The sequence below is a fragment of the Artemia franciscana genome, unplaced genomic scaffold (genome assembly GCF_032884065.1).
Source record: "Artemia franciscana unplaced genomic scaffold, ASM3288406v1 PGA_scaffold_166, whole genome shotgun sequence".
Taxonomy (NCBI): Eukaryota; Metazoa; Arthropoda; class Branchiopoda; order Anostraca; family Artemiidae; genus Artemia; species Artemia franciscana.
In genome coordinates this window covers 135,738-159,016 of record NW_027062637.1, presented here as the reverse complement: position 1 = coordinate 159,016, position 23,279 = coordinate 135,738, and the positions used below count along the sequence as shown (strand labels likewise).

At 33.1% G+C, this 23,279-nt stretch overlaps 1 protein-coding gene across 2 annotated transcripts in view; it reads left to right on the top strand.

Moving 5' to 3' along the window:
• LOC136041344 (eukaryotic translation initiation factor 4 gamma 2-like) overlaps positions 1 to 23,279 on the top strand; it is a 61,165-nt gene that overhangs the window by 19,877 nt on the left and 18,009 nt on the right. For both annotated transcript variants that reach the window (XM_065725975.1, XM_065725976.1), the window contains exons 8-11: positions 879 to 1,037; positions 3,612 to 3,808; positions 8,014 to 8,506; positions 21,713 to 22,004. In XM_065725975.1, the coding sequence (XP_065582047.1) occupies positions 879 to 1,037; positions 3,612 to 3,808; positions 8,014 to 8,506; positions 21,713 to 22,004 (1,141 nt within the window). The remainder of the gene's footprint in view (positions 1 to 878; positions 1,038 to 3,611; positions 3,809 to 8,013; positions 8,507 to 21,712; positions 22,005 to 23,279) is intronic.

Here is a 23,279-nt window from a genome sequence, read left to right as displayed (position 1 = left end):
AGAATCTTTAGGTGTAGTAGACAAGTTATTGGATACTAACCTAAAATTCAATAGTTTTCATCAGAAACTTTTGTTTTAATTAGGGGGAAAAGACCTAGTTTTGCTGCTGAATATAGACTTATGAGTTGTATCAACTACCGAATTGTCTATTAGAAACGATTTATATTAGACAATATTTTTTAAAGAAAATTTAAAAATTTATTTTGAGGGTTATCCAGTGGAGAATACGTTTAAAGAACGCGTTGTTGGTGACATATTAACGCCTGTATTGGCAAAAATATGGTCTTCATTGGCTTGAAAAACGCTTTGTCTGCCCTCCCTTGGGCAAGAAAGGGAAAACGTCTGCTTTCTTTTTTACAAACAACCTTCTAAAAAAGAAAGTTTACTTTTTCATCCTCGCTGTATCTCTGTCTGTTGTGGAAAAGAATAGTGCCGATGTTTAGGTAGAACCCTGTATTCACACAGCAGTGATTTCTGACAGGCAATAATTTTTTTATGCAGTTTTACCATGAGTGCAACCTGATGCGTGAGAAATGGTAGTTGCTAAAAAGCAACAGTTCAGTTGGGGAAAGAAGAGAAATCGGGAGATAGTTGATATAGGCACTAATAATTGCTATCCATTGTCAGTATGTAATGCAAGAAAAAATCAAGGAGTCATTCTTTGTTATCAAGTTGAGAAATTTCTCATACTTTTTATTTGTCATAAATTGTAATTGTTTTAATTTTGTCAGTTTAAGCATTGTAAATTGTTTGCTGAAGTGATAGGTCATTGGTCCTTATGAGGACTGGGTTTGACGCTGGTATTGATACTGCATTAGTGTCAACCGTGGCTTATAGAGATGAACGTGTTATTTATGTATTTTTTTTTTATATTTTAGAGTCTAATGGATCAGTATTTTGATCGAATGTCCCAGCTATCTGTCAACGAGGCTTTACCATCGAGAATTCGATTCATGCTCCAAAATGCAATTGACCTCAGGAGAAACGGATGGGTTCCAAGAATCTTGGCAAATGCTGAAGGACCCAAAACAATTCAAGTAGTTATGCTTTTTCTTTTCCTTGCAGCAAGAAAGGAACGTAAAATATGTAGTTGAAGCATGCTTATACATAGTAAACTTTTAAATTTATAAATTGTTTGAAAATTGCCAAACTTTAAATATTCGAAAAAAAGTAACTAGAATGAAAACAATAGGTAAAGGCAAATAAATGTTCATTTGTATCGAGTCTTGGAAGTAGTTTGTCTGGCTTGTGTAAAACGGCATGTCTTTAATATACCCTAGTAAAAAAAATAATTAATAAATGAGAAAAAAAATAAGTTGAACATTGCCAAGACAATTCAGACTAAGTTTCTGTTTCAGTCAGACTTAAATAAATCTTTGTATTATATCATTTTTGATCGCATATACATTACTTTCTGGAGAAAGGAGTGTGCAAGAATCTAAACTTCGTAAAAGGAGCAAGAAGTTGGTTTCAAAATCCAAAATAGATAAATTACACTTGAAAAATTTATTGCCTCAGTCTGCTAATACTTTTGTTGTATTTTATACATTTTTCAGTTTAATGCATGCTGAGAAAATCACGTTTCTACGAAATATTAATGCTTAATTTGTTTTTGGTGTTCATGCTCCCTTTATTAGTGATTCAGATATATCGCAGTGTAGCATTTGTACCAGCATTGTTAATTCGGTTAAACTTCAAACTACTTTGAAAATAGAAGTGTGTGTGTGAGTGTCAGAAACCTTATGTGCTATCTGTAGGATTTTAGCCAGAATACATAATAATAAAGTACCAAAACATTGACAATTACAGCAACTTGTAAACCAAAACTTGAACTAATAATAAAAGAAAAAAGGAAATAACAGACCATATCATTATTGCATATATTACAGTTTCTGAGGGGTCCTGAAAAAGCAAATCCCTGTGCGGCTCTGTTCCTCTACTTGCTTCGGAGATAAAGCAGACTGAGAAAGAGAGCCAAGAAGGGATACAGAAAGAGAGAGAGAAAAACAAAAAACCACAAGTAGCACGGGATTTTTCTTTTATATTATTTGGCACAGTGAGTGGTTACTAAGACGTTTAACAATTTATACTATATATCACAGTTTTGATTAGAGAATATTTTATGAAAAGTTTAAAATAAAGTTTAGTAAAAGCAAAACTGAGGATATTCGCAAGAACCTGATGCTGTTTAAATACTTCAGACACGCTTGGTTTTCTTCTGAAGTTTAGAACCCTTAAAAAGAACATCCTATTGGTACAATACATGGTTTTCGGTATATTGACTTGCCATGCTTAGACTGTGACACAATGTACGAGGCATGTTTTTTAATAAAGGTCCGTTTGATCATAAGTACACAACGAATGATTATTTTAAAAAGTAAATTCATTTTCAAAAAGTACATACCTTACTCTATTTAACAGCATAGTTGCCAAGTTTGTTGTAACACTTTTCATACCTCTCAACTAATTTTAAAGTAACCTCTATATAAAAACTTGCCGCCTGTTTCGCTAACCAGGAATTCACTTCCGTTTTTACGTCGTCATCATCATTGTAACGGTTGCCACTGAGGTGTTGCTTGAGGTGGAGAAACGAATGGTAATCACAAGATCAGGTCTGTATTATGGGTTATCTAAAACTGTCTAGCCAAAACTGAGTGTGAGGTCTTGCAATGCCATGAAGAAGGAAAATTTCCTTTGTCAACGTGCCCGGCTTTTTTTTTTTTTTTTTTTTTTTTTTTTTTTTTTTTTTTTTTTTGATTGCTCTGTGGATCTTTGTTAGGGTTTGCAGTATGCTTCTGCATTGATAGTGGTTCCTCTGTTGCATGAAGTCAACCAAAAAACAAAAAACACAGTGTCTATTCCCAAACACCGACGCCATGATTCTGCACTGGGAGAGAGGATGTTCGGCCTTCAAATTTTCAGGGGAGTGTGTGTGTTTCCATTCCATGTTCTGTTGCCTGGATTTGGGCGTGATATGCGAAACCCATGTTTCGTCTCCATTCCAAACGGTTGCCCCCTAAGTGGCAACCGGTAAAAAGATGACGAGGACGTAAAAACAGCTGTGAACTCTTGGTTATTGCATCTGGCGGCAAGTTCTTATAAAGACTTTACTTTAAAATTAGTTGAGAGGTATAATATGTGTTACAAAAAACTTGGTAACTATGTCGAAAAATAGAGTAAAGTTTGCACTTTCTGAAAATAGATTTACTTTTTTCAAATAGTCTTTCGTTGTGTAGTTATGTTCAAATCGTATATTGAGTGTGTACAGGGTGTCCCAGTTTAATGCCGGTTCAATGTCTCGAAAACTATGTATTAGACCAAAACAACTTTTTTTTAGCGGTGCCAAGTCTTACGGGGAATGGTGATAATACAACTTCACAAGAGTGAACATCCCCCCTTCAGGAGGTGAGCTCAAAATTTCAGACAGAAACCCTAGTGTTTCTGTATACCCTAGTGTACTATATGTTCTATATTTCAAGCTTTCACGATAAAAGAATTTCGCTCTGCGTGGAAAAATATCGGCATATGCTATCGAATATTGTAATCATTTAAACCATGAAATGAGCTAGTTTTTTTTTCTTTGAACTAAGGTTACGGTTTCTATTTTTTAGCAAATCAGAGAAGATGCGGCTAGAGATATAGGCGTATTTATACCTCCTAATACAGGTGGTCGTGGACCTCCACCGATGGTTCCGATTATGGAACCCAATTATGATTTATTTCCTCGTAAGGGATTTAGTGACGTTTTTGGTGGCATGCCTCTGGGCCTTGGAATGGGACCCGGTACCATTAACGGCGATGATTTCGGGTAAGTTTCAATCTATTATAATATATTATTTTTCAGGGAGTCCAGTGTAAAAGTGTAGCTAGTCAATATCTGTGTAGCCGTAAGTGACTACTGCTAACAATTCATGATATTAGCAAGCCGACTAAAGCTGACAACCCTCCTATTCTGCGCTACTCTATTCAGTGCATTACTCTTAACATTATCCTGGATAAGTGTCGCTTCCTTTTAATCTTATCTTATCTACCATATTCAAGGACCCCATGCTTTTTGTTTGGCTTGTGTCGATTGCCAAAAAAGCATAGTTTTTGGCAGTATATGATCCTGGATCTATAAAAAAGGTCTTAAGAATTATAACATTCCTTTCTTTTTATACATAGACAGTGGGATCGAAACTTATCCCTCGCAGAGCTTCTTGTTTAATATGCACTTTCTCTAGAAAGTATGGACCATTTTTACCTCAGTCTCTTGAAGTGTCCATGTCTGAGAACTATGCTTAAAAGCTGGCAATCAAGTGGCTTCTACCAAGCTGATCTTATTTCTAAGACATTTTCCTATTCTTTACAACTTTGTTTCTATTAAGAAAAAAGACTCATTACTAATTAGCTATTTATTTTCAAGTATCTTCATTGCCTTCGTCTTCCTAATTAATGCTTTAGATAGATCTGGCCATAATAATAGTAATAATAGCAAAATTAACTTGATTTAAAAAAAAACAATAACAACAAAAACCTAGAAAACAAGGAATAAAAGAAAAGAAGAGAGAAAAGAAAGGCTAGGCAGGTGGGGCGTCGCAGTTCGTCCCATCTTAAAGACAATAACAAAACATATAATGAAAAATATCACAAACTATTAGAATTCCATTATTAAAGGTAAATAAACAAACATTAAAAAACAATCTTTAATAATTGCTTCTTTAAGCTGAGATTTTGGGATTGATCGATCTGAGTTTTATCATTTAGCTTATATTTTTTGGCAATGAATGGCATTAGGTACCTAATATCTAATCGTTCAGATTTTTCGTGTGAATTTCGTCCTGCGTCAAGAGCTGGTTTCAGTATCCGTCATACAAGGTCAAAAATTTGGAACTCAATTCCAGTATCAATGCGAAAATGTAGCAATAAGCGATAGTTGTTAAAGTAAGCGATAGTTGTTAAAGTTATTTTTAAAAAAATAACGCAGTGATGAAAATGATTTTTATTCAAAAATAAAGAACTTACTATTTATTAAAAAGTTGCACAACATAATCGCAAAGTTGAAATTTGTCAAAATTATTGGGTGCGAGTATTAAAGCTATGATGGGTTTATATGTAAGCTATGACGGGTTTTCAAATATTTAAATAAATAACGAATAATTAGATGGTTTGTGTTTAATTTGTTGCGGGGAATTATTTTTTTTGTGCATTTATGTTGATGCTGTAGGCTTGTATTTGCTTTGGCTTGGTTTATTTTTGTTTTTATTTTGTCAGTGCTCCAGGTTTTTTTTTATGACCTCCTCTTAGTTTTTATTTTTGTAGTGTAACATTGTCAGTTCTAAAGTATGTCACCAGGCATGTGCACTGGTTTGTCATATCTATTTATATAATTGTTGCAAATAAAAAATTATCTATTTATCTAAGTGAAAAACTTGACCATTCAAATCTTGTAAAAGGAATTTAGTATAATCCCACCCATTGACGAGCCGAACGAGGGAATTCCCTTGAATTTTTTTATATAATATGCCTGAATTCCCTTGGATATCCATGCGTCATATCCGTAAACATTTCTTAATTTATCACATTTCGCCAATAACAGCTTACGTGTTTTACAAATTTCATTTGGAACATCGTCACTTATAAATAAGTTCGAATTGTTTCCATAGAACTTATTGTAACTTTACTTATTATTATACTTATATGTACCCTTATTGTAAGAGCTCCAAATTCATTTGTTTATATTATCTAGCTTATTACTATTTTCTTTTATGACATCAAGAATTTACTTAAAGTCTACAGCCAGTATTGGTAATTCTGGTTTTGAGCAAACGGACGGGTTCCAAGAATCTGGGCAACCCTAGATCTTCTTGTCTAGGGTTTTCCCTTTTACGTCCCATTATGTACAAATAGACTTGATAATATCCAACTATCCTTGAGATAATTTTTTCACATTAATTTACACACAGAGGTCTTGAATGCGCCTTACTCTGACGAGAGCATTGAATGAACTTAGAATGCTAGTAAATTAATAATAAGCCATTAAAACTTTAGAATTGCTTTCTTGATATTCTGTGAGACCCGAAAGTCTTTTGGGACTTGGCACTTGTCCACAAAACTTCAAGTGAAAATCGAAACTTTCAAACTTTCAGTCAATTCCATGACATCACCAACAGAGGACACAATCACTAGTAGATAAAAATTTGTCAAGTTCCAGCTTCTATCTATCCCGCTATGGCCCACAGTCCGTTATATCGACAGCTTCACTACCCCGCAGCTCAATCTAAAGCTATCCTTCAATAGCCTGTTTCTCTCCGTGTGATCAAATCTTCTTATGAGCATAGTGTATCTTTGGAAGCATAAAGGATTTTTGACCATTCCCTTCCCCCTCCTTCCTATAATATCCGATTCTTTTATTATAATGATGGGATAAGGTGCGTTAATATTCATTGGTGTCCTCAGAATACGAGGCAGTTTGGGTTCATCCCCGTCAAGGACCAGAAGTTGTTCATATTTTCTTTGTCTATGGTCTATAGGGAGTATCTTAAGCGTTGAATACCTGCAAAAATTGAACCATAAATTGTACTTAGTGAGCTATGCGTCATGTTGGAAGATAACTTTTTGCACATTTGATGTGCAGTTACAAAAGTCTTACAAGTTCTTTGAAAGTCTTCTTCGTAGTTTCTTTTTCTTCTGGCGTAAAATTTAGAACTTTAACAGCAATGGGTGATTATAAAGGGTCCCCCAGTGTTTTTAAATGATTTTTTTCTTTTTTCTACAAAAAAATAAATTGGAAAAAACCGGATTTATCATTTTATCATGCTTCGCTTCTTTTTCGTCATGTAGTTAGAGTTTATCCTGCAAACAGGCACATATACTTACATTTATTTCAAGGGTAAAGGGAGCCCCAGTTCAAAACAAGAAAAGGCAAAGAACGATTTGCAGGAAAAGTTTTAAAAATCCTGAGATTACGTGATCTACGTACGTTCTTGACTGTAAAATGAATATTTGAAATCCATGAATGGAATACGTGTCAAGAAAAGTTTGTAGTTTAGGTATAACATAGGTGGCTTATATTAACATGTATGTCTGACTAACGGAAATAGATTACTGCTGTATATGTTTTATTTACCCTAGAATGACGGATTGTGGGGAATGTATGCTGCCATATATATCCTCTCCACAATATAACCACTCATGACACATCTTTGAACCATATTTGTTCACTTCGCAATAGTCGGTATAGTTTGGTATACATAGCAGCAATAGTACCAGTACAATAGTTTCTTAAAAATAAAATACAAAAAGAAGTAAACATAAAAATCTGGAGTACACCAAAAGCCAAGCTTGCGAGACTGTGTTACTATACAAGGACAACAAAATAGGGAATAATTATGGATAGATTAGAATAAACAAAATGAAACAAAATTTTTTAAAGGATAATTTCAAGAATACTATCTGTAACATGTTTATAATGCTATAAGATCCTCCATATCCATTGTTGGCACATAGGACGTCGAATCGACGTCTCAGTTGCTGGGAAAAATGCTGCGAAAAAAGTTTTTCTTCTAAATAGGTACGCTATTAAGGTGTAGTTTCTGTAATTAATCATCTTGGAACACAGTTTTTTAGTTTACTAAGTAAATAGCTGTAGAATATTCACCTAAAGATCTGTGAGCAGAAGGATAAATATGTGTTTTTTCTTTACGTTTTATGAAAGAGTAGTCACTTGAAAGATGTAAATTCGTAAATCATACATTCATATGCTATTTGTGTAATGGTATTCCTAGAATAAGTTTGCAAAATACAATTTTGCTTAAAAAAATCCAACGCTGTTCATTTGAGTTAAAAATTTGTTATCTATGAAGAGCAAATTTGTGAACATCTTTGTTATTCGAAATAAATTAAAGAGAAAAGACGGACCTTATTTTTTGTTTTCAGTTATCAAGTAGACATTATTTTTTTGAGCAACTACAATATTATTATTTAATTTGATCATAAATGCTGAAATACATAAATATTTGCTATTTATTTTAGGATATCGAATGGGTATCACTTTGACAATCGTCAAGGACATCGTCCCCGCAACAGTTACAGTATGCAGCCTAACCAAAACCACTTTGTTGGACGTGGAGGGGGTCACAGGTACCAGAGGAACCCCCTAGGAACTGGTTATGAACCATCCGCGCCTTATTCCGCCCAAAATCAGAACTCTAGCACCAATGGAAAAGACCTTCCTCCACGTTTTCAAAAAATGAGCCTAGCTCCAAGAGGAGGGTCTCCTCAGGAAGAAATTTTGCTAAAACCTCCGCCAATGACTTTACGGCCAAAGGTTGGAATGTTACCTCCTTCTGCTATTCTCAACAGTCAAAATAATGCAACTTTGGAACTGCCAAACGGTCCTGGTTTTCATAAATCATTAGCTCCGCTAAATTCAATTCAAAAAGACCCGCCAATTATTATTAAACAAGCATCTAGCGAGAAGAAGTCAAACAAGAAAGGGCCATCTAAAGAGGAAATTCACAAAAAGGTAATGTTTTTTTTTTTTTTTTTTTTTTTTTTTTTTTTTTTTTTAGGGATAGTAAGTGTGGCGGGATAGTATCTTGGGTATAAATGCAGATGACTTTCATGTATCTGTTAAATTGAACAGGTTGTGGTGGTAGTGGATTTATTTTGTAGCTAGAGGTATTGAAACTTTTGTCCCCATTATGGCTGGTCTTTCATAACTTCTTCAAGTTAATATAACGATGGCCAGTGCATGAATTTAACTTTTGTCCCCATTATGGCTGGTCTTTCCTAACTTCGTCAAGTTAATATAACGATGGACAGTGCATGAATTTAACTTTTGTTCCCATTATGGCTGGTCTTTCCTAACTTCGTCAAGTTAATATAACGATGGCCAGTGCATGAATTTAACTTTTGTCCCCATTATGGCTGATCTTTCCTAACTTCGTTAAGTTAATATGACGATGGTCAGTGCATAAATTTGCCTAGTAAGTCTCTCACTTTCTAACGTATTAAAAAAGAGTGTTTTGGATGTATTTTTAAGTTTCGGTTATGACGATAAATTGTGTAATTAAACCCCCTGTTTAGGAGCGGACTAATTTTGATTCTGAGCAGCTGACTTCTAAAACTCAGTTTTGAAAAAAAAACGAACGAACATAAATCTGAACAGAGGAAACTCGAAAACGCTCGAAAGCAAACTGCCAAAGCTAAAATAGAAGTACGGTCAATACATATGAAAACTATTTTTATTTTTCTGCGAAATCTAACATTTTTGAATGTTTCCTGACCTAGTTTTGTTTTTGAATTCAAAAACGAGTTATTGATTTCTGTCACAAGCAGAAGACTTTACTCGCAATAAAAAAGAGGTCCAAACTGTCAAAGCTAAAATTGAAGTACGGTCAATGCATATGATAACCATTTTTATTTTTCTGTGAAAAATGAAATTATTGAATGTTTCCTGACCTAGTTTTGTTTTTGAATTCAAAAGTGAGTTATTGAATTCTGTCATAAGGAGACCACTTTACTCGCAATAAAAAAGAGGTACAAACTGTCAAAGCTAAAATTGAAGTACGGTCAATGCAAATGAAAACAATTTTTATTTTTCTAGTAAAAATGAAATTATTGAATGTTTCCTGACCTAGTTTTGTTTTTGAATTCAAAAGTGAGTTATTGGATTCTGTCACAAGAAAAACACTTTACTCGCAATAAAAAGGTCTAAACTGTCAAAGCTAAAATTGAAGTAGGGTCAATACATATGAAAACTGTTGTTATAAAAAATGAAATTATTGAATGTTTCCTGACCTAGTTTTGTTTTTGAATTCAAAAGTGAGTTATTGAATTATGTCACAAGGAGAACACTTTACTCGCAATAAAAAAGAGGTCCTGACTGTCAAAGCTAAAATGAAGTACGGTTTATACATATGAAAACTACTTTTATTTTTCTGCGAAAAATGAAATTATTGAATGTTTCCTGACCTAGTTTTGTTTTTGAATTCTAAAGTGAGTTATTGAATTCTGTCACAAGGAGAACACTTTGCTCATAAAAAAGAGGTCCTGACTGTTAAAGCTAAAAATTGAAGTACAGTCAACACATATGAAAACAATTTTTATTTTTCTGCGAAAAATGAAATTATTGAATGTTTCCTGACCTAGTTTTGTTTTTGAATTCAAAAGTGAGTTATTGAATTCTGTCACAAGGAGAACACTTTACTCGCAATAAAAAAGAGGTCCAAACTGTCAAAGCTTAAATTGATGTACGGTCAATGCATATGAAAACAATTTTTATTTTTCTGCGAAAAATGAAATTATTGAATGTTTCCTGACCTAGTTTTGTTTTTGAATTAAAAAGTGAGTTATTGAATTCTGTCACAAGGAGAACACTATTCGCAATAAAAAAGAGGTCCAAACTGTCAAAGCTAAAATTGAAGTGCGGTCAATACAAATGAAAACAATTTTTATTTTCTGCGAAAAATGAAATTATTGAATGTTTCCTGACCTAGTTTTGTTTTTGAATTCAAAAGTGAGTTATTGAATTCTGTCACAAGGAGAACACTTTACTCGCAATAAAAAAGAGGTCCAGACTGTCAAAGCTAAAAATTGAAGTACGGTCAATACAAATGAAAACAATTTTTATTTTCTGCGAAAAATGAAATTATTGAATGTTTCCTGACCTAGTTTTGTTTTTGAATTCAAAAGTGAGTTATTGAATTCTGTCACAAGGAGAACACTACTCGCAATAAAAAAGAGGTCCAAACTGTCAAAGCTAAAATTGAAGTGCGGTCAATACAAATGAAAACAATTTTTATTTTCTGCGAAAAATGAAATTATTGAATGTTTCCTGACCTAGTTTTGTTTTTGAATTCAAAAGTGAGTTATTGAATTCTGTCACAAGGAGAACACTACTCGCAATAAAAAAGAGGTCCAAACTGTCAAAGCTAAAATTGAAGTGCGGTCAATACAAATGAAAACAATTTTTATTTTTCTGCGAAAAATGAAATTATTGAATGTTTCCTGACCTAGTTTTGTTTTTGAATTAAAAAGTGAGTTATTGAATTCTGTCACAAGGAGAACACTACTCGCAATAAAAAAGAGGTCCAAACTGTCAAAGCTAAAATTGAAGTGCGGTCAACTCATATGAAAACTATTTTTATTTTTCTGCGAAAAATGAAATTATTGAATGTTTTCTGACCTAGTTTTGTTTTTGAATTCAAAAGTGAGCTATTGAATTATGTCACAAGGAGAACACTTTACTCGCAATAAAAAAGAGGTCCAGACTGTCAAAGCTAAAAATTGAAGTACGGTCAATACAAATGAAAACAATTTTTATTTTTCTGCGAAAAATGAATGTTTTCTGACCTAGTTTTGTTTTTGAATTCTAAAGTGAGCTATTGAATTCTGTCACAAGGAGAACACTTTACTCGCAATAAAAAAGAGGTCCAGACTGTCAAAGCTAAAAATTGAAGTACGGTCAATACAAATGAAAACAATTTTTATTTTTCTGCGAAAAATGAAATTATTGAATGTTTCCTGACCTAGTTTTGTTTTGAATTCAAAAGTGAGTTATTGAATTCTGTCACAAGGAGAACACTTTACTCGCAATAAAAAAGAGGTCCAAACTGTCAAAGCTTAAATTGATGTACGGTCAATGCATCTGAAAACAATTTTTATTTTTCTGCGAAAAATGGAATTATTGAATGTTTCCTGACCTAGTTTTGTTTTTGAGTTCAAAAGTGAGTTATTGAATTCTGTCACAAGGAGAACACTTTACTCTCAATAAAAAAGAGGTCCAAACTGTCAAAGCTTAAATTGATGTACGGTCAATGCATATGAAAACAATTTTTATTTTTCTGCGAAAAATGAAATTATTGAATGTTTCCTGACCTAGTTTTGTTTTTGAATTCAAAAGTGAGTTATTGGATTCTGTCACAAGAAAAACACTTTACTCGCAATAAAAAGGTCTAAACTGTCAAAGCTAAAATTGAAGTAGGGTCAATACATATGAAAACTGTTGTTATAAAAAATGAAATTATTGAATGTTTCCTGACCTAGTTTTGTTTTTGAATTCAAAAGTGAGTTATTGAATTCTGTCACAAGGAGAACACTTTACTCGCAATAAAAAAGAGGTCCTGACTGTCAAAGCTAAAATGAAGTACGGTTTATACATATGAAAACTACTTTTATTTTTCTGCGAAAAATGAAATTATTGAATGTTTCCTGACCTAGTTTTGTTTTTGAATTCTAAAGTGAGTTATTGAATTCTGTCACAAGGAGAACACTTTGCTCATAAAAAAGAGGTCCTGACTGTTAAAGCTAAAAATTGAAGTACAGTCAACACATATGAAAACAATTTTTATTTTTCTGCGAAAAATGAAATTATTGAATGTTTCCTGACCTAGTTTTGTTTTTGAATTCAAAAGTGAGTTATTGAATTCTGTCACAAGGAGAACACTTTACTCGCAATAAAAAAGAGGTCCAAACTGTCAAAGCTTAAATTGATGTACGGTCAATGCATATGAAAACAATTTTTATTTTTCTGCGAAAAATGAAATTATTGAATGTTTCCTGACCTAGTTTTGTTTTTGAATTAAAAAGTGAGTTATTGAATTCTGTCACAAGGAGAACACTACTCGCAATAAAAAAGAGGTCCAAACTGTCAAAGCTAAAATTGAAGTGCGGTCAATACAAATGAAAACAATTTTTATTTTCTGCAAAAAATGAAATTATTGAATGTTTCCTGACCTAGTTTTGTTTTTGAATTCAAAAGTGAGTTATTGAATTCTGTCACAAGGAGAACACTTTACTCGCAATAAAAAAGAGGTCCAGACTGTCAAAGCTAAAAATTGAAGTACGGTCAATACAAATGAAAACAATTTTTATTTTCTGCGAAAAATGAAATTATTGAATGTTTCCTGACCTAGTTTTGTTTTTGAATTCAAAAGTGAGTTATTGAATTCTGTCACAAGGAGAACACTACTCGCAATAAAAAAGAGGTCCAAACTGTCAAAGCTAAAATTGAAGTGCGGTCAATACAAATGAAAACAATTTTTATTTTCTGCGAAAAATGAAATTATTGAATGTTTCCTGACCTAGTTTTGTTTTTGAATTCAAAAGTGAGTTATTGAATTCTGTCACAAGGAGAACACTATTCGCAATAAAAAAGAGGTCCAAACTGTCAAAGCTAAAATTGAAGTACGGTCAATGCATATGATAACAATTTTTATTTTTCTGCGAAAAATGAAATTATTGAATGTTTCCTGACCTAGTTTTGTTTTTGAATTAAAAAGTGAGTTATTGAATTCTGTCACAAGGAGAACACTACTCGCAATAAAAAAGAGGTCCAAACTGTCAAAGCTAAAATTGAAGTGCGGTCAACTCATATGAAAACTATTTTTATTTTTCTGCGAAAAATGAAATTATTGAATGTTTTCTGACCTAGTTTTGTTTTTGAATTCAAAAGTGAGCTATTGAATTATGTCACAAGGAGAACACTTTACTCGCAATAAAAAAGAGGTCCAGACTGTCAAAGCTAAAAATTGAAGTACGGTCAATACAAATGAAAACAATTTTTATTTTTCTGCGAAAAATGAATGTTTTCTGACCTAGTTTTGTTTTTGAATTCAAAAGTGAGCTATTGAATTATGTCACAAGGAGAACACTTTACTCGCAATAAAAAAGAGGTCCAGACTGTCAAAGCTAAAAATTGAAGTACGGTCAATACAAATGAAAACAATTTTTATTTTCTGCGAAAAATGAAATTATTGAATGTTTCCTGACCTAGTTTTGTTTTTGAGTTCAAAAGTGAGTTATTGAATTCTGTCACAAGGAGAACACTTTACTCGCAATAAAAAAGAGGTCCAAACTGTCAAAGCTTAAATTGATGTACGGTCAATGCATCTGAAAACAATTTTTATTTTTCTGCGAAAAATGGAATTATTGAATGTTTCCTGACCTAGTTTTGTTTTTGAGTTCAAAAGTGAGTTATTGAATTCTGTCACAAGGAGAACACTTTACTCTCAATAAAAAAGAGGTCCAAACTGTCAAAGCTTAAATTGATGTACGGTCAATGCATATGAAAACAATTTTTATTTTTCTACGAAAAATGAAATTATTGAATGTTTCCTGACCTAGTTTTGTTTTTGAATTAAAAAGTGAGTTATTGAATTCTGTCACAAGGAGAACACTACTCGCAATAAAAAAGAGGTCCAAACTGTCAAAGCTAAAATTGAAGTGCGGTCAACACATATGAAAACTATTTTTATTTTTCTGCGAAAAATGAAATTATTGAATGTTTTCTGACCTAGTTTTGTTTTTGAATTCAAAAATGAGCTATTGAATTATGTCACAAGGAGAACACTTTACTCGCAATAAAAAAAGAGGTCCAGACTGTCAAAACTAAAAATTGAAGTACGGTCAATACAAATGAAAACAATTTTTATTTTTCTGCGAAAAATGAATGTTTTCTGACCTAGTTTTGTTTTTGAATTCTAAAGTGAGCTATTGAATTCTGTCACAAGGAGAACACTACTCGCAATAAAAAAGAGGTCCAAACTGTCAAAGCTAAAATTGAAGTGTGGTCAACACATATGAAAACTATTTTTATTTTTCTGCGAAAAATGAAATTATTGAATGTTTTCTGACCTAGTTTTGTTTTTGAATTCAAAAATGAGCTATTGAATTCTGTCACAAGGAGAACACTTCTCGCAATAAAAAAGAGGTCCAAACTGTCAAAGCTAAAATTGAAGTAAGGTCAACACATATGAAAACTATTTTCATTTTTCTGCAAAAAATGAAATTATTGAATGTTTCCTGACCTAGTTTTGTTTTTGAATTCAAAAGTGAGCTATTGAAATATGTCACAAGGATAACACTTTACTCGCAATAAAAAAGAGGTCCAGACTGTCAAAGCTAAAAATTGAAGTACGGTCAATACAAATGAAAACAATTTTTATTTTCTGCGAAAAATGAAATTATTGAATGTTTCCTGACCTAGTTTTGTTTTTGAATTCAAAAGTGAGTTATTGAATTCTGTCACAAGGAGAACACTTTACTCGCAATAAAAAAGAGGTCCAAACTGTCAAAGCTTAAATTGATGTACGGTCAATGCATATGAAAACAATTTTTATTTTTCTGCGAAAAATGAAATTATTGAATGTTTCCTGACTTAGTTTTGTTTTTGAATTAAAAAGTGAGTTATTGAATTCTGTCACCAGGAGAACACTAAAAAAGAGGTCCAGACTGTCAAAACTAAAAATTGAAGTACGGTCAATACAAATGAAAACAATTTTTATTTTTCAGCGAAAAATGAATGTTTTCTGACCTAGTCTTTTTTTTAATTCTAAATTGAATTTTGTCACAAGGAGAACACTACTCGCAATAAAAAATAGGTCCTGACCGTCAAAGCTTAAAATTAAAGTACAGTCAATACATATGAAAACAATTGTTATTTTTCTGCGAAAAATGAAATTATTGAATATTTCCTGACCTAGTTTTATTTTTGAATTAAAAAGTGAGCTTTTGAATTCTGTCACAAGGAGAACACTTTACTCGCAATAAAAAAGAGGTCCAAACTGTCAAAGCTAAAATTGAAGTACGGTCAACACATATGAAAACTATTTTCATTTTTCTGCAAAAAATGGAATTATTGAATGTTTCCCGACCTAGTTTTGTTTTTGAATTCAAAAGTGAGCTATTGAATTATGTCACAAGGAGAACATTTTACTCGCAATAAAAAAGAGGTCCAGACTGTCAAAGCTAAAAATTGAAGTACGGTCAATACAAATGAAAACAAATTTTATTTTTCTGTTAAAAATGAAATTATTGAATGTTTCCTGACCTAGTTTTGTTTTTGAATTCAAAAGTGAGTTATTGAATTCTGTCACAAGGAGAACACTGTACTCTCAATAAAAAAGAGGTCCAAACTGTCAAAGCTAAAATTGAAGTGCGGTCAACACATATGAAAACAATTTTTATTTTTCTGCGAAAAATGAAATTATTGAATGTTTCCTGACCTAGTTTTGTTTTTGAATTAAAAAATGAGTTATTGAATTCTGTCACAAGGAGAACACTACTCGCAATAAAAAAGAGGTCCAAACTGTCAAAGCTAAAATTGAAGTGCGGTCAACACATATGAAAACTATTTTTATTTTTCTGCGAAAAATGAAATTATTGAATGTTTCCTGACCTAGTTTTGTTTTTGAATTCAAAAGTGAGCTATTGAATTATGTCACAAGGAGAACACTTTACTCGCAATAAAAAAGAGGTCCAGACTGTCAAAGCTAAAAATTGAAGTAGGTCAATACAAATGAAAACAACTTTTATTTTTCTGCGAAAAATGAATGTTTTCTGACCTAGTTTTGTTTTTGAATTCTAAAGTGAGCTATTGGATTCTGTCACAAGGAGAACACTTTACTCGCAATAAAAAAGAGGTCCTGACTGTCAAAGCTAAAAATTGAAGTACAGTCAAAACATATGGAAACAATTTTTATTTTTCTGCGAAAAATGAAATTATTGAATGTTTCCTGACCTAGTTTTGTTTTTGAATTAAAAAGTGAGCTATTGAATTCTGTCACAAGGAGAACACTTTACTCGCAATAAAAAAGAGGTCCAAACTGTCAAAGCTAAAATTGAAGTACGGTCAACACATATGAAAACTATTTTCATTTTTCTGCAAAAAATGGAGTTATTGAATGTTTCCCGACCTACTTTTGTTTTTGAATTCAAAAGTGAGCTATTGAATTATGTCACAAGGAGAACACTTTATTCGCAATAAAAAAGAGGTCCAAACTGTCAAAGCTTAAATTGATGTACGGTCAATGCATATGAAAACAATTTTTATTTTTCTGCGAAAAATGAAATTAGTGAATGTTTCCTGACTTAGTTTTGTTTTTGAATTAAAAAGTGAGTTATTGAATTCTGTCACCAGGAGAACACTAAAAAAGAGGTCCAGACTGTCAAAACTAAAAAATGAAGTACGGTCAATACAAATGAAAACAATTTTTATTTTTCTGCGAAAAATGAATGTTTTCTGACCTAGTCTTTTTCTTTGAATTCTAAAGTGAGCTATTGAATTTGTCACAAGGAGAACACTACTCGCAATAAAAAATAGGTCCTGACCGTCAAAGCTTAAAATTAAAGTACAGTCAATACATATGAAAACAATTGTTATTTTTCTGCGAAAAATGAAATTATTGAATGTTTCCTGACCTAGTTTTGTTTTTGAATTAAAAAGTGAGCTTTTGAATTCTGTCACAAGGAGAACACTTTACTCGCAATAAAAAAGAGGTCCAAACTGTCAAAGCTAAAATTGAAGTACGGTCAACACATATGAAAACTATTTTCATTTTTCTGCAAAAAATGGAATTATTGAATGTTTCCCGACCTAGTTTTGTTTTTGAATTCAAAAGTGAGCTATTGAATTATGTCACAAGGAGAACATTTTACTCGCAATAAAAAAGAGGTCCAGACTGTCAAAGCTAAAAATTGAAGTACGGTCAATACAAATGAAAACAAATTTTATTTTTCTGTTAAAAATGAAATTATTGAATGTTTCCTGACCTAGTTTTGTTTTTGAATTCAAAAGTGAGTTATTGAATTCTGTCACAAGGAGAACACTGTACTCTCAATAAAAAAGAGGTCCAAACTGTCAAAGCTAAAATTGAAGTGCGGTCAACACATATGAAAACAATTTTTATTTTTCTGCGAAAAATGAAATTATTGAATGTTTCCTGACCTAGTTTTGTTTTTGAATTAAAAAATGAGTTATTGAATTCTGTCACAAGGAGAACACTACTCGCAATAAAAAAGAGGTCCAAACTGTCAAAGCTAAAATTGAAGTGCGGTCAACACATATGAAAACTATTTTTATTTTTCTGCGAAAAATGAAATTATTGAATGTTTCCTGACCTAGTTTTGTTTTTGAATTCAAAAGTGAGCTATTGAATTATGTCACAAGGAGAACACTTTACTCGCAATAAAAAAGAGGTCCAGACTGTCAAAGCTAAAAATTGAAGTAGGTCAATACAAATGAAAACAACTTTTATTTTTCTGCGAAAAATGAATGTTTTCTGACCTAGTTTTGTTTTTGAATTCTAAAGTGAGCTATTGGATTCTGTCACAAGGAGAACACTTTACTCGCAATAAAAAAGAGGTCCTGACTGTCAAAGCTAAAAATTGAAGTACAGTCAATACATATGGAAACAATTTTTATTTTTCTGCGAAAAATGAAATTATTGAATGTTTCCTGACCTAGTTTTGTTTTGAATTAAAAAGTGAGCTATTGAATTCTGTCACAAGGAGAACACTTTACTCGCAATAAAAAAGAGGTCCAAACTGCCAAAGCTAAAATTGAAGTACGGTCAACACATATGAAAACTATTTTCATTTTTCTGCAAAAAATGGAATTATTGAATGTTTCCCGACCTAGTTTTGTTTTTGAATTCAAAAGTGAGCTATTGAATTATGTCACAAGGAGAACACTTTACTCGCAATAAAAAAGAGGTCCAGACTGTCAAAGCTAAAAATTGAAGTACGGTCAATACAAATGAAAACAAATTTTATTTTTCTGCGAAAAATGAATGTTTTCTGACCTAGTTTTGTTTTTGAATTCTAAAGTGAGATATTGAATTCTGTCACAAGGAGGACACTTTATTCGCAATAAAAAAGAGGTCCAAACTGTCAAAGCTTAAATTGATGTACGGTCAATGCATATGAAAACAATTTTTATTTTTCTTCGAAAAATGAAGTTATTGAATGTTTCCTGACCTAGTTTTGTTTTTGAATTTAAAAGTGAGCTATTGAATTATGTCACAAGGAGAACACTTTACTCGCAATAAAAAAGAGGTCCAGACTGTCAAAGCTAAAAGTTGAAGTACGGTCAATAAAAATGAAAACAATTTTAATTTTTCTGCGAAAAATGAATGTTTTCTGACCTAGTTTTGTTTTTGAATTCTAAAGTGAGCTATTGGATTCTGTCACAAGGAGAACACTTTACTCGCAATAAAAAAGAGGTCCTGACTGTCAAAGCTAAAAATTGAAGCTCAGTCAAAACATATGGAAACAATTGTTATTTTTCTGCGAAAAATGAAATTATTGAATGTTTCCTGACCTAGTTTTGTTTTTGAATTAAAAAGTGAGCTATTGAATTCTGTCACAAGGAGAACACTTTACTCGCAATAAAAAAGAGGTACAAACTGCCAAAGCTAAAATTGAAGTACGGTCAACACATATGAAAACTATTTTCATTTTTCTGCAAAAAATGGAATTATTGAATGTTTCCCGACCTAGTTTTGTTTTTGAATTCAAAAGTGAGCTATTGAATTACGTCACAAGGAGAACACTTTACTCGCAATAAAAAAGAGGTCCAGATTGTCAAAGCTAAAAATTGAAGTACGGTCAATACAAATGAAAACAAATTTTATTTTTCTGCGAAAAATGAATGTTTTCTGACCTAGTTTTGTTTTTGAATTCTAAAGAGGGCTGTTCAATTCTGTCACAAGGAGAACACTTTACTCGCAATAAAAAAGAGGTCCAAACTGTCAAAGCTAAAATTGAAGTACGGTCAATGCAAATGAAAACAATTTTTATGTTTCTGCGAAAAATGAAATTATTGAATGTTTCCTGACCTAGTTTTGTTTTTGAATTCAGAAGTGAGTTATTGAATTCTGTCACAAGGAGAACACTTTACTCGCAATAAAAAAGAGGTCCAAACTGTCAAAGCTAAAATTGAAGTACGGTCAGTACATATGAAAACTGTTTTTATTTTTATGTGACAAATGAAATTATTGAATGTTTCCTGACCTAGTTTTACTTTTGAATTCAAAAGTGAGTTATTGAATTCTGTCTTAAGGAGAACACTTTACTCGCAATAAAAAAGAGGTCCAAACTGTCAAAGCTAAAATTGAAGTACGGTCAATGCATATGAAAACTATTTTTATTTTTCTGCAAAAAATGGAATTATTGAATGTTTTCTGACCTAGTTTTGTTTTTGAATTCAAAAGTGAGCTATTGAACTTTGTCACAAGGAGAACACTTTACTCGCAATAAAAAAGAGGTCCTGACTGTCAAAGCTAAAAATTGAACTACGGTCAATGCATATGAAAACAATTTTTATTTTTCCGGGAAAAATGAAATTATTGAATGTTTCCTGACCTAGTTTTTTTTTTTTAATTAAGTAAAAAGAAGTTTTTTGTACTCCAAGTAAGGAGCGACTTTAAAACTTAAAACGAACAGAAATTATTCCGTATATGAAAGGGTTTGTCCCCTCCTCAACGCCTGGTTCTTTACCTTGTTGAGGGGGGGGGGGTTTATCCCCCCCTCAACACGAAAAAGTCTGTACACTTCCCAATAACCCTTACTATATGTAAACAATGGTCAAAGTTTGTAACTTGCAACCCCTCTCCAGGAGACTGTGGGAGATTAAGTAGTCCCAAAAGACATAATTATTAGGTTTTTTGACTATGTTGAACAAAATGGCTATCTCGGGATTTGGATCCGGTGAATTTGGGAAAAAAAGAGCGTGGGAGGGGGCCTAGGTACCCCCCCCCAATTTTTTGGTCACTTAAAAAGGCACTAGAACTTTTAGTTTCCGTTAGAATGAGTCCTCGCACGACATTTCAGGACCCCTGGGTTGGTATGATGACCCCTGAAAAAGATAAAAAACAAAACAAACACGCATCAGAAAAATGCAAAATTCCACATTTCCAAATTTGGAATTCCAAATTCCACATTTTTGTAGATAGGAGCTTGAACATTCTACAGTAGGGTTCTTTGATACGCTGAATGTAATTGTGTGATTTTTGTTAAGATTCAATGGCTTTTAGGGGGTGTTTCCCCCTGTTTTCCAAAATAAGGCATATTTTCTCAGGCTCGTAATTTTTGCTGGGGAAGACTAAACTTGATATAACTTATATATTTAAAATTAACATAAAATGCGATTCTTTTGATGTAACTATTGTATCATAATTCCATTTTTTAGAGCTTTGGTTGCTATTGAGCCGGGTCGCTCCTTACTACAGTTCATTACCACGAAGTGTTTGATTTGAAAATGAGTTTCCGAATTCTGTCACAAGGAAAACACTTTTCTCGCAATAAAAAGGGGTCCAAATTGTTAAAGCTAAAATTTAAATTTTAGTATGAATATTAAAATTAAAATTGAATATTGGAAAGGTATTTTTATTTTTCTAAGAAAAATGAAATTATTGTATGTTTCCTCACCTAGTTTTGTTTTCGTAAAACCAAGTTTTGCCATTGAACAAGAATTAGTCATGTCAGGATGATATTAGGCCTGTATTTACATTAGTTTAACTTTCACACGTGTCCAACACTCCTGGCTAGTTTACAAATAGGAATTGAATTTTTGAGTATTCGCTTATGGAATCCGTGTGATTTCTGCTTTTCTAATGAACAGATAGCCATAGTGTTGTGAACGTTTTGTCTTTAAATAGCATTACTAATTAACATCTTGTAAGAAAATGTAGTTGATTCATTTAGTGTTTTACCTAACGAGCAAAACACTTAGTATTGAAAAGTATTGCAGAATTTGTATTCATGCCAAAAGTTCAAGATATTTCAGCTCCTAAATAACCTATAGTTGAAATATTCGTTGTTCTAAATACTTCCTTACTGTAAAATTTATAATTTCTTTCAGTTTTATCGGGTTATCTCCATCACTAGGTGGAAACAGTTTATAAATTCTCCTAAGTCTTTTCTATTTTAACTCTCGTTCTGGTTTTAGGTCGATCATTTCTTTCAAGCAGCCATTGCATTAAAGGACATGGACGAAGTAGTTCTTCTTTGGCGTGATATGAAAATCCCAGAAAGATTTGCCACAAATTCTATCGCACATATGATGATTTCTGCTCTTCACAAATCAAATTCAGAACGCGATGCTGTCAGTAAGATCATACTGAAACTCAAACGAGATGCCATCATTGGACCAAATCATCTCTTTGAGAGTTACAAGGAGATATTAACTTCGCTTTCCTTGCTGGAGGTTGAAGTTCCTAGGGTCAAGTCTTATGTTGCTGGTAAGTGTCTGGCCAATATTTCTCTCTCTCTCTCTCTCTCTCTCTCTCTCTCTCTCTCTCTCTCTCTCTCTCTCTCTCTCTCTCTCTCTCTCTCTCTCTCTCTCTCTCTCTCTCTCTCTCTCCCCCTCTCTCTCCCCCTCTCTCTCTCTCTTCCCCTCTCTCTCTCTCTCCCCCCCCCCCTCTCTCTCTCTCTCTCTCTCTCTCTCTCTCTCTCTCTCTCTCTCTCTCTCTCTCTATCTATCTATCTATCTATCTATCTATCTATCTATCTATCTATCTATCTATCTATCTATCTATCGAGAAGATTACTAAAATGATTCTGGCCGAATAAGTGGCGAAGAGAGTGGATCACTACACACTGGCTTGTGTTAACTTTCTTTTCGAGTAAGTATGGGTTCCTAGCACCACCAGTATAATTACCTGGTGTCGTCTGGGTTGATGGCATAGCGCCCCCAGTACATTTACTGACGGTACTAGGGTACTAGTGTACTAGTGGTATCGCGGCTCGAGGTCTCTCGTGGACTAGTTTGCCACCAATTCGTAATCTAATAGGCTGCCAGGATCAGCCCTTAAGCGACTAGTGTAAGTTCTCTGGCACCAACTCTGGTAACCAGTGTAAATAATACGGCTTACGGTGCCACGGTCAACTATGACGCGCCACGGATTCTACGAGTTCTTCCAGCACGGATATTCGTGTTGTGGTTTTGCCACAGCTATAACGAGTAGGGATACGACAACTTTACTTACCGTGGTATGTATGTGCCATACTAGTATCAAAGGTATCAAGTTCAAATTTTTATTTTAATAATTTTATTTTCCCTCAGGAAAATATCTCAAAACACACAGGACCTCTTCCTGTACCAAACTAGTCCAGTGGTTCTCAAACTTATTTAGACACTGTACCCGTTTTTACCCACAAAACATTTTAGTTACCCCTTCTCAGTTACTGGTACTAAGTAAACTATAACTAAAATATAAATAAAATTGCCCGTCCTAGAGTTAAAGGGCTGTTTTATTTTTTGTTGGCCGGCCGCGTACCCCCTAAAAATTTGCGTACCCAAAAGGGTACGCAAACTAGTGTAAGTTCTCTGGCACCAACTCTTGTAACCAGTGTAAGTAACACGGCTTACGGTGCCACGGTCAACTCTGACGCGCCACGGATTCTACGAGTTCTTCCAGCACGGATATTCGTGTTGTGGTTTTGCCACAGCTATAACGAGTAGGGATACGACAACTGTACTTACCGTGGTATGTATGTGCCACACTATGAGTCAA